We start from the raw sequence: 12,176 nt of genomic DNA on the forward strand, positions 1-12,176 counted from the left end.
TCAGTATGGAGATCATTGAGAGAGAATATATATATGGAATCCCATAATGTTCTTTTTTTAGGTACTTTCTACTTGAACTTCACTTTAAAGATATTTAGTTGTAACTTACTTAGTATAAATAAATGATTTATGTCACAATTTTAGAAGTGTAGTGAAAGAATACATGTTGCAGATGGGTCATTTGTTTTCCTTTATATATTTTTTTTCTGCCCTCATTTGAGCATGCACAATCTCCCCTCATCCATTTACTAAGTGGATTCCTCTAGGAAACAGAATTAAACATGCTGAGTTTAGAACCAGAGAGCTGCATGATGTCATTTCTATATTTAAATTAGATGTAGTAGAATAGAGCTGAGTAATTTGTTTAATCATTGCTCATGCATTAATTTCCCTGGGAGCTGATTTTTTTACAGTGCACTTTTATCTAGAATTTATATCTCTTAGCGACGTCTCTTATTTGGTATGATTTCAATGAACTGGGCACATTTTTCTTCTTGACTTAAACTCAAGGAGATTCTGTGATCGAGCAAATACTGCACACAAAGTTTTTCAAGCACAGTAAATTGATTTAAGCAGGAATGTGGCAGAAAAAATATGCCTCCAAGACACAGAAGTGAAATAAACGCTAAAGCGAATTTGATTAGAACTAAGCTGAAAACATTTTGAAAAGTGGTAAATAAACAAGGAAAAATGTGCAAGATTAATTTTGTGTGTACATGGTACAATATGTACTGCTTTCAGAGTAGCAGCCATTAATTGGGTTAATTCTGGGATCAGAAATCAACTGACTTGAGGATTTGCGAGTAGCGCTGATATATTTAGAGAACGTTTGAATACAAAAATGTCTGCTTTGTACCTGTCCAAAAAAACATTTTAGTATCACTTTTTATTCATTCTCTTTCTGCATTTCAGGAAAAATATGTTTAATCTTTACTTGTTGCCTTATTATTTTCATTTAATTTAGTCTCCATTTTCCTTTCTAATTTTTTAAAATTATTTTAGAAAATACTTGAATTTCATTATATTGGCTGCATGGTATATATGCTAGTATTTAGGAATATATAATAGATTTTAAAGCACTGTCCAACACAAATCATGTATGTATGTAGTTTATGTACTTCCTTTTGTACTGAGATAAAAATTATCCCATAGTACAGTGTATGCGCTCCATAACTCGTGTCTAAACATTGAGTACTGTGATATGCAGTGTGGTGATACAATAAGTATTTTACATTATTCTATCTTATTGTATTACCATCCAATAGCTGCTTTGTATTTGTGAACAAAGTTCAGACTATTTTCATTAGGTTCTCTTGACTGTAAGTCACATGGATACTACCAGGAGATGCAATTTACATCAGCCAATTGGATTTCTGCTAGGATGCGTGCTGTTCAATACACATCTATAAGTAATGGAATGGCACAGATTAATCCCCCTCTTTGGAGATGTGAGAAAAATTAAATTCAGACAGATATTTTTCAAAAGCACATTTTAGAGTGAAATCCACACAAGAATCCCTGTTCATTTCTTACATGCCTGGGTTACTTCCTTTGCCACTGTCTTGAAGCCCCGTTTAAGGGAGCATGGAGCGTGTGGTGTGAACAGTTTTTTGTTCTGGAGTCAATTTTGCTGTAAAAATCAATTTTTAAATAAAGTCTAAATTGCTTAATCAGTAGGTGAAGTTTTGGACCATTGATGCTGAGGAACCTGAGTTGCTTCACTTCCTGAAAGTTTGCCCTCATCTGAATAGGTTTTTCAGGTGCTTATCATCACTCCAATGTAGATTGGGTTAACATCTGAGTCAGTTATGGCAGTAGTAGTAATGATATTACTGCAACCTCGGTCAAGGATTTCCAATAATAAATAGCCCTTGGGCAAGTCCTTTTTATGACATTCAATTAAGTGGCATTGACTTGCAGTGTGGGGTTTTTTTTTTCTATTTGAGCTTGCATTTACACTTACTAATTACCCTAATATACTGAGCAGGCAATATCTTAAATCAGAATCATGCCAGTGAGTTTTCTGCAAGTCTCAGAACATAATATTGTACAAATGTGAATGTGTCATATGGTTTTTCTTTAGGAACATGCACAGTATAGAAAGTGAGAAAATGCCTAATAGCTTTACCATAATCTGCTGATGAATGCAATGTTATCACAGAACATGCAGAAATGTTAGGCCATTTATCCAAGACTTAGGCCTGCCTTTAGTCCAATGAAGAGTGACACAAAGAATATTAGCCATATGGTAAAAGTTTGTTTTTGAAAAGAATGATCTGTACTTGGTGTTGTAGTAAGAAGGGGGACTTAATGCAGCTTGTTTGGCTATTTTCCGTCATTCAATATAATTTTGGCGAAAATTCAGGTTCCGTATGAACACAGGAAATAGCAACATGCCATATAAGCCTGAATTGTTTGTTTTGCCTGGTACGAGCAGTATAACCAAAGCTTAGAAGAAGCAGTTTTGGGGGGCATCGGTGCTGATCAAATATTTATCATATTAAGAAAATAGACAACTCGGGCTAGATCTTTGAATATGATCGGGCCCTTTTGTGCCATTCAGGGACCAGATTGTGCTTGAAAATTGGCAACAGGGAATTCCCACTGACATAAAGCTGATGGAGCCAGTTCCTGCGACTAGCTGTTCCACCAAACTCCAGCACAGAGCTCCACTCCGCTGAGACCTAGGTGCTCCAGTCGGGGCAGCACTGGCATAGATTGACCTGCCACATTAAGGAATTGTAACTAGCTCCTGATGCTCACCTCTGCAGAACCTGAATATAGCTGACTAGTATAAAGTAATGAGTGTTCTGTAAATCTGGAGAAGATTTCAAAGACTAAGAAAGATACTTATTTGGGGATTTGATCTTTTGTTTCTGAACCTGTGGACTCTCACACTCACTCACTTGCAAGGAAACAACCTAAGTAAGGAAAGCCATTTTTGAACAGTTGCTTCTCTGCTGCATCCTCCACTCTCCAGGGCTGGCCAGCATTGGCATTGGCTTCTATCCATTACCTAAATTCTGTATTTTCCCCCTTTTTGTCAATCCAAGCTGCAGTAATGGTTCCTGTTTTGGTGAATAATGTGTGGCTCGTAGTGGAAAGAGGAACATACCATGTAGGGTGACTGTTCCCCAGTTCCATCCTTTCCCCTGTGATGTATGCCCCTTTGTTGATTTAGAGCTGAGCTTTTTCATAGTTCTTGTGGAAGGGACAGAGGCAGCTGTGTGCAGCAGAATTTGCCATCAGTATGACCCCTGTTCGCAGGATTTTTGTGGCTCTGCTCCCCCTTACATATTATAAAGCAATGGAGGGGGGAGCAAACATAGGATCTTATACTTGGACACATCGTTAAATAGCATATGATTGTATTTGTCGTGTTTGTGCTAAATAGGTGACTTTTGCTTACCATGTGTCCTTTCCTTTCTTTGCTTCAGAGATTGCAACAGAAAAGGGAAGGGAGTGGGTGGTAATTTAGCACATTTTATCCTCCAGGTATCCCCAAATAGTTCACAGTCATTGTCCTTCCTAATAGCATTGAATGGGCTCGTAAAGAGTTTATGTTGGCACTAAAAATAAACAAACCTCTTTTTAAAAACTGTTATGTAAGAGTCTTTGCCAAATTATGTTAATGCTGTGGAAGGAAATCTAGTTATAATGAAAACATAATTTGAGACCAGCAGCCAAGTACCACTGAACACGATCCAACTAACAGTGTGTGGGGGATGCTCTGAAAAGCATGCTTGTGTGTGTCTTTAAAAACTGTAAGCATGTGAAAATTCACTAGCATCATACTCCCGCCCCCCATTCTGAAGAATATGTTGTCCTCCTTAGTTTTCCCCTAATGTTTGCACTTTAAAACTCTCCTTTGCTTCAGGAGATAAAAGTGTCAGCTTTAATTTTCTCAACTGCATGGACATTATAGAAGTGCTCAGGTTAAAAACTAGTGTCTTTATTATTGATGTTAATCTGCAGGGTCCTGAATTTGTTCAGAAGATGCAGGGAGGGTCTAATCTTTAAACCGTTGCATCACGGAGTTTGTAAATTGGTAGATTTAGAAAGTGTAATGAAGACACGATGAATAGGTCACTGAGTGTAGCTTGAAAACCTGCTGTCATGTTGGTTTTACAGATTTTCAAGGCTCCTAGTAATAAGCAGGCTGCTGGTGATTTGAAAGCTACTCTTGCCTTTTGTAAGACACTTTTTCTTAGGGCTCGTACCGCAAACGGAATGCATTCTAAAAAATCTTATGTAAATATTTGGTTCTTTTAATCTGCGGAATCATTGCAAATGTTCCCAAGCAGAACACTTTTGTTTATCACATTTTCTTTTTATTTACAGACACTGCAGTAACAAGCTAGGTCTTGCATTGAATATTGTATTTTCCTCATTATCTCAGCTTTGAAAGATGGCATGCTTGGGACTCTATTACTCAGCCGGATATTGTGAATCTTTATGCAGCCTTAGCACACACACTTCCTCAGCACGGAAAAATCTAACCTCTCTGCGAGTGAATGTCCTTTGGCATTAATTTGACTGAGGGAAGGCTCCTTTTTAGTTACGTTGAGCCATATTCATCCAAAGCCAATACAAAGTGGCGTGAATTGCACCTCCTTGTGGCAAGCTGCACCCCAGGTGGGAGGGTTATTCTGACAGGAAAGCACTGATGATACTGATGCCTGCCTTCTCTCAATCTTTCTGCTGTAGTGGGGAGGACAGCTTTAGTTTCTGCTGAGGCCCCTAAAGTCGTTTAGAGCAGAGATTTCTAAGGGGAGGCAGTGAATCAGTGCCTCCCCAGTAATGCTGGCTTTACTGCCTTGCTGGCCAGCAATGCCCATTGCTGTACTGGTCCCCTGAGCAGGCCCACCCCAGTGGAATGGGAGGGTCTTCTAGTGGCATAAATCTGACTATCTGCCTTTCAGATTTTTTGTCTTGTTTGCTGGTGTTGGCTTCCTCTGGTGTAACACTGGGCTGCGTTTGGCTATGTCTGCACATAAGCAAGGAAGATAGTGAATGATATTCCAAAGTTTAAGCATCGTGAACCCAAATAATTAAGAAAATAATATCTGAGCTGAGCCTGAAATATTGGACCTGTTATACTGCTAGAGACCATCTACAAAGTTTGGGAGTACTTAAAACTGGGGTTGTGTTTTAAATAATGGTGTGTTTCTATAACACAGAAAGCCACATGGGATTCCAGCAGCCCTAACGTATCAGCCCCCAGTGGTATTGGGTATCACTGGTTGCTTGAGTGTGATTACATCTCTCCCTTTTTGGCTGACCATAGCAATTATACAGGCTAGTTACATCCCACAGCAAAGAGAAGTGTAAAACTTGCACTTTTGGTGCTGAAGGTTGAATGCCTGCTGACAGCAGTAGTGTCTGTGTGTATGTGGCTGTGGTTCATTAAGAGTTCTCTGTTTTTTTCACTGAGTTAGTCCCAAATCATTTTTGGAAATTACGTATATTACCTGTTTCCTTTCATAAGCAGTGTAAGTCAGGAAGCATATTAAATAATTAGCCAGAGAACAAACTACAGTGCTGCAGTTGACAAGGAACATGATGTGATGGTGAGAAATGCACTTTTTTTTTTAAACTAAGGGCAAAATTCTAATCTCTGCTGCTCTCTGTGAGTCTCTTAGTGATATCATTGGAAGTTTCATTCACAGAACAAGAGCTGAGTGTGGTATGCAGAAGAGATGCACAATGTGGAAGAGAGGAGGATTTTGTTAAGGGCTAAAGCCCCAGGAATACATACTTATGATTGCAAATATTTTGCTCCTAATAGTTTGTAGGTGGCTTATGTATGAGGTTTAAATAAAATGTTACTAAGCTTTTAGTATGTAAAATTTGTCTAAAAATAGGGTTGGGTTATTAAGATGAATATACAGTTTGTAGCTTTTGTTCCCATTTAGAATACAAGGCATTCATTCTTTAGTACCAGAACTAATGGCATTTTTATATCCAATTCCACACAGAAGAAATTTTGAAAAAGTAATTCAGGCAACCATTAAAATCCAGCAGACAGCATATTTAAAGCGAATCCATCAAGCCAGTCCCACAGGGCAAAGAATAAACCTTTTAAATTAAAACTGTATTATGAAAGAAGTTTTGTGGTTCAATCGTTAATGTATACTTAGTTGAAACCTACATGCATTTAAACTAGTTATTTTGTTCAACTTCAGCTCAGTGCATATATAGCCAGGCTACAAGATGCATCCTACCCTGTTAATTAGTGTTAGTATTCCCTTGGGTATAAGCTTATTGCCTGCCAATTCCAAACATTTACCCTTAAGCAATGACTGCACTATATGATTGAAAACAAAACTGCCTGTAGATATTCTCTATATGGTTTTGTATTAAATAGGACAATGTTTCCCATAATATTATTTCCCAGGTTAGTGGGGAGTTACTTAAATCCCAGACAGCAGGTTACATAAGCCTTGAGTGCTATTGATCATGTCTACACTGTACTAATATTCACTAAAGAACAATAGCAATTACTGTGCACCTGTTATGATTATAACGCTTACAGTGATGTAATGGACACTTTTCATCAATCCAAAGTTCAGACTGTTACTGCAGTTTAACTATTGAAACAGTGTATTAAAATGTGTACTATGCTTTTGTGGTTTTGGAAACCTATGTTTATTTAATGTGATGGAATAAATAATTCAGAATTGTCACCCTCAATTTACAATTTGTTGGGATCTCTTTTAATCTGTGTCTAGCCTAGAAACTGTAGGCAAGGTAATAATATGCAGTACAAAAATTCTTACTGATGAACACCATATTAATTCTTCACACAATGCACAGTCAACCTGTGGAACTCGTTGCGATGGGGTGTTGTGATGGTCAAAAGTATAACTGAGTTCAAAAAAGAATTAGATAGGTTCATGGAGAATAGATCCGTTGTTGGCTATCAGCCAAGATGGTCAGGGACACAACCCTGTGCTCTGGGTGTTTCTAAACATCTGACTGCTACAAGCTGAGACTGGATGATGGGTGGATCACTCGATATATTGCCTTGTTCTGTTCACTCCCTCTGAATGATCTGGCACCGGCCATGGTTGGAAGACAGGATACTGGTTAGATGAGGGTTAGGCAACCTATGGCACTTATGCCGAAGGAGGCACACAAACTGATTTTTAGTGGCACTCACACTGCCCGGGTCCTGGCCACCAGTCCAGGGGGCTCTGCATTTTAATTTAATTTTAAATTCTTAAACATTTAAAAAACCTTATTTACTTTACATACAACAATAGTTTAGTTATATATTTATAGACTTATAGAAAGAGAGCTTCTAAAAACGTTAAAATGTATAACTGGCACGCGAAACCTTAAATTAGAGTGAATAAATGAAGACTCAGCACACCACTTCTGAAAGGTTGCCGACCCCTGGGTTAGATGGACCTTTGGTCTGACCCAGTATAGCCATACTTATGTTATGTTCTTAATTAGTGGCCTTCCCTCCTCCCTCTAAGATAAAACAACTTGTTCAATTTGGTTTAATTTCAAGCAAGCCTTACAAAAAGTTGCATAAATGTTCATGTGTCACACTTCTGTGTATTATATCAACTTATGCTGGAACCCAAAATCATACACTCTGGGTAGGTCAGGAAGGGAGGCTGAGTGGAAATGGATTATGACTTTTGATAAAGCCAGTGCAATGAACATAGATCAAAAGAGCAAGCAATTGTTTAAATAAGGCATTTATTATAGCTTTATGATATGATAGGACATTTCTTACTGGCCATTAATATACAGCTCAGGTGCATATGAAGCACAAGAGAGCACACCTCATGAATTCAAACTTCACTTCACCCAAGGAATGGAATGTATATCTGTATCTTAATGAATTTGTCACTGTTTTTCAGAAATATCGACAGTACATGTCAGGACTTCTGGCTCCTCCTTATGGTGTTATGGAAAGTGGCTCTAACAATGACAGTAAGTAAATATATATATATATATTTGGAAATCAGTTTTTAAAAAGTCCCTCCTCCTTAGATATTGGAGTTTTGTTCTCTTTAAGCATTGTGATGCATGATCTTTTTTTAGTGTGGACAGGAAGCAGTGTCAGTGTCCGCCGTGTTAAAAAAAAAAGAGGAGGAGGGGGGATGGTGTGCCCCAACTTTCTTTCTTTTACCTACCCGTTTTTCAGCTGATAGCAGTGAGAAGTGGGGGATAGCAAGGAACAATTACCTACTACACACCAGTCAATTTGAGGACTGCATTCAGTTTTTGTGTTAAGTGCTGAGGGCAACACATCCAAACTTGTGTGCCTGTCTAGGTACCTAAATCCACACTTAGGTATCTAAATTGAAATGAAGTCTTTGGGAGTTGTAGATGCTCAGCACTCCTGAAAATCAAGGACGTTTATTTAGGTGCCTGAATATGGATGTAGGATGTCTAACTTTAGTTGCTCAAATGTGCTAATGTTGGCCAGTACGTTTATGCATTTGGTATATTTGTTGTATCTGCAGTGCTCATTGCTGCATTCCATGGGATTCATATGACATCTTAACACAGAACATTCTTCTAAAGAAACACATACCAATGTAATATTATATATTATGTTTTATAGAACAATAGGTTGTTATGGGCAGTGCTCTTTTTGTTTATAAATATTAAAACGCAGTGTAATCCCTGGGCACAAAAATTTCTGTGTTTTATGTGTGCCCAGCCAAATGCCCATGTACAGTCTTGAAATCTTAAAATTGGGGGAGGTCTGCTTAACCTGCTGATACATGTAGAATTTACACATTTGTTATTCTTAATGGGCATTTCATCTTTACAGCCTTCATACGTAGGTAGGAAGTACATTTTTCATTTCTGAATAATGTGGATCAAACTTACACTAACTACTAAACCTCATAAGTAAATGCACATGTATTCAAACTGCTAAGACCCTCCTAATTTTTTTTATTACTTTTATGAATGGTTGCTTTAGTATTTAGAGAGTGCACAATATGCTGTATTGATGTATTCCCTGTTTTCTTTTAGGGATGCCTGACAAGGAGAATATGTCTAGTAATGCTCTTTGCCCAGTATCTAAAAACTGTAATAAGGTAAATCACACATCATCCTTCGCTACTTTGAAAATAAAAAAGAATATAATATTAAATTGGAAAAACAGCAAAACAATAAAAAGGGATGGGGGGAAAAGGTCGCAGTTCCTGCAAAGGCTTAAAACACACGTGTAACTTTATCGCACATGGAAAATCCCAGGCTACAACTGGGCTTTAGTCTTTGCAGGATCAAAGAGCAGTGGCTGAACTTTTCTCTCTCTCATTGCTGGTCCAGGACCAGGACATGAAAAAAAAGTCTGTTATCTCAAATATATTCAGCTACTGTTGAAAGTGGCAACAGCTTGTGCCTGGATCAGAACTTCACATCTGGGGCTCATCTCTATAATAAAGTCACTGGGATGAAAGACTGTGTGGGTGAAATGCATCCCTGTGAAGAGGGCCAATGCAAGCCAAGGCACCATTATAGTCCTAATTCAGACCTACTTTGAGGGTTTAAGTGGGTTTTATGTAATGCATAGCCCTTGTACTGTCCCTTTACACAGGGCTGAATTTTACGTTATCTGCACAGAATAGCCATAATCCCAATTCCCTTTCAAAAAGTGCTTCTCTGCCTTCATACTAATCAATTGGAACACACATATGATAATGTATTAGTAATGCTGTCTGGGTTTAAAATAACCACAATAGCAGGAAGAAATAATAGTAGCGGGGTCTGTTCCTGATGGGGCTGGGGTGGGAGAGTTACAGGGATATATAATGTTGCTTGGATGTTTTTCTTTCTGGACACAGTATTTTAAAATGATGCATTTATATTATGTCTTTAAAAAATAGAATTTTTAAGTGGAAATAGAAAATATCTCTTCACATCAGATAAAGCAAAAGAATACTTTAGCCCATTTCATTAATGTGAATATAACTAATTGAAAAAGGAAACCATTTGTTCTTGTTCACTTCCACGTCTGCCTGTCCCTCTTCCTCAGAGATAGTAACCTTTCTTAATCATGTCTTTTAGCCTTTATTAAGCATACAGACACTAGTGCATACGCAGTTCCTTTTTCCGCTCTGTTATTCACTAACAGCATAACACTTCCTGACCCAGCCTTATCCTGCATGAAAATGAACACTTTTCCATGAACTTAATAATAGTAATCCTACGCACTCTGATAGCACCTTCCATTCTAAAAGCTTTCTAAAATGAATTAAGGTCGCAACACCTCTGTGAGGCATGATCATCTCCATCCTACATATGAGGAAACTCAGGCACAGAGAGGTTAGGTGACATACTTGAGATACACAGGAAGTCGGTAGCAGAGTTGAAGCAAAGTAGTAGAGCGGAAGTTCGCTTGTGGAATCCCACAAGGATCGATGCTCTCTCCTGTTCTATTCAACATCTGCATGCAGCCACTAGGTAAATATGGACTCAGGTGCCAGAAATATGCAGATGTCACACAGCTCTACCTATCCTTCACCACAAATGGGCATATGACTACTACCCAGATGGCCCAGTGCTTGGATGAGATCAGCTCATGGATGATATCAACTGACTGAAACTGAACCCAAGCAGAACACAGGTGATGCTGGTGGGCAAAGGAAAGCATTTGGAAGGTTTGCAGCAATGGTGCAATCACCTTTGGTTGAAGGAACACATTCACAATTAGTCAATTCAGTCTGTACCTTAGGAATGCTCCTGGATTCATAGACTCATAGACTTTAAGGTCAGAAGGGACCATTATGATCATCTAGTCTGACCTCCTGCACAATGCAGGCCACAGAATCCCACCCATCCACTTCTATAACAAACCCCTAGCCTATGTCTGAGTTATCGAAGTCCCCAAATTGCAGTTTGAAGACCTCAAGCTGCAGAGAATCCTCCAGCAAGTGACCTGTTTTCATGCTGCAGAGGAAGGCGAGAATTCCTCACTGCTGCTAAGCTTTCACATGGCAGCATCTGTGAGTAATGCTTTCTACTGTCTCCAGTTGACTAGGAGAAACCATCACGTCCTGGCAAACGATGACCACACCTTTGTCACCTCTTGGTTGACCTAGAGCAATACAATATACCTGATCATGAAGCCTTCAGCACTATGATGGCCTTCGCTCAAGGGGAGCATTGCCTCATAGTCTGGGCTTAGGCCCTTCATACTGTGGAGGCGGGTTTGGTAGGGGAGCCCAGGCCCTCCCACTCCACCAGACTCCGGCTCAGGGCCCTGTGAGGCCTATTAAAGGTCTGACACCTGGGAAACCTTAAGGCTGCCCTCCCTCAGCCACTTCATATCATCCCAGCATTGTCCAGAGTTTGCTGTCTGTGGCGAGGAGATGTGCCAGGAGGTCAGCTCACCGCTTGCACCTCCTTGTGGCCATGTGTGGTGTGGTGGCTCTTCCTCAGGGTGGCAGCTGCCACGTCTGGTGGCTTTGCCCTGGGCCAGGTCACTTCTCAGTCTCTCCCCTGCTGGGGTAGTCCATAAACAAAAGAAGGGGAATTAATGCAAACACTGAGCCCATATAAGAGAGAGGGGAATGCCTCCCCTCAGGGAGTATCTGCAGCAGGTAGGGTTGCCAGTCCTCCAGGATTAGCCTGGAGTCTCCAGGAATTAAAGATTAATCTTTCATTAAAGATTGTCATGTGATGAACTCTCCAGGAATATATCCAACCAAAATTGGCAACCCCAGCAGGGCCTCTCTTCCCTTAGGGAGGCACCTTTGGGCAGTTGTTGCAGGGAGAGATCCTGTCTTCCCTCAGCTCTTTTCTCAGGTCCAATCTCTTTCCTGGCCTGCTTGCAAGTGAGCTGTTCTGCTCCCTTTTAGCTCCTCCTCCAGTCTGTGCATCTCTTGCAGGTGTGGCAGGGTGAGGCTGGCTAAGCCCAGAGCAGCTCATTAATCCTCTGTTACCATTGTGGGGTTTGTGTACCCCATCACAAGCTCTTAGGAAATTCCACTCGGTCCAGAATGCTGCAGCTACTCTCCTCAGCAACACAGACTACTGTGAACACATCAAACCTGTCCTCCGCATGCTACACTGGCTTCCCATAGAATGTCAAGTCAAGTTCAGAGTCTCAGCCCTTATCTTCAAGTTGCTCAATGGCCTGGGTCCAAGTTATCTAAAAGATCAGCTAAAGCTCTGGGATGAAGAATGTGGTTGACAAT

The 12,176-nt window shown here is 39.8% G+C and overlaps 1 protein-coding gene across 1 annotated transcript in view; it reads left to right on the forward strand.

The window, feature by feature from the left end:
- Nucleotides 1-12,176, forward strand: part of RAPGEF4 (Rap guanine nucleotide exchange factor 4) — a 231,270-nt gene that overhangs the window by 122,169 nt on the left and 96,925 nt on the right. The window contains exons 5-6 of the mRNA XM_045032700.1: nt 7,878-7,950; nt 9,007-9,071. Of these exons, the coding sequence (XP_044888635.1) occupies nt 7,878-7,950; nt 9,007-9,071 (138 nt within the window). The remainder of the gene's footprint in view (nt 1-7,877; nt 7,951-9,006; nt 9,072-12,176) is intronic.

This window comes from Mauremys mutica, chromosome 10 (genome assembly GCF_020497125.1).
Source record: "Mauremys mutica isolate MM-2020 ecotype Southern chromosome 10, ASM2049712v1, whole genome shotgun sequence".
NCBI classification, from domain to species: Eukaryota; Metazoa; Chordata; order Testudines; family Geoemydidae; genus Mauremys; species Mauremys mutica.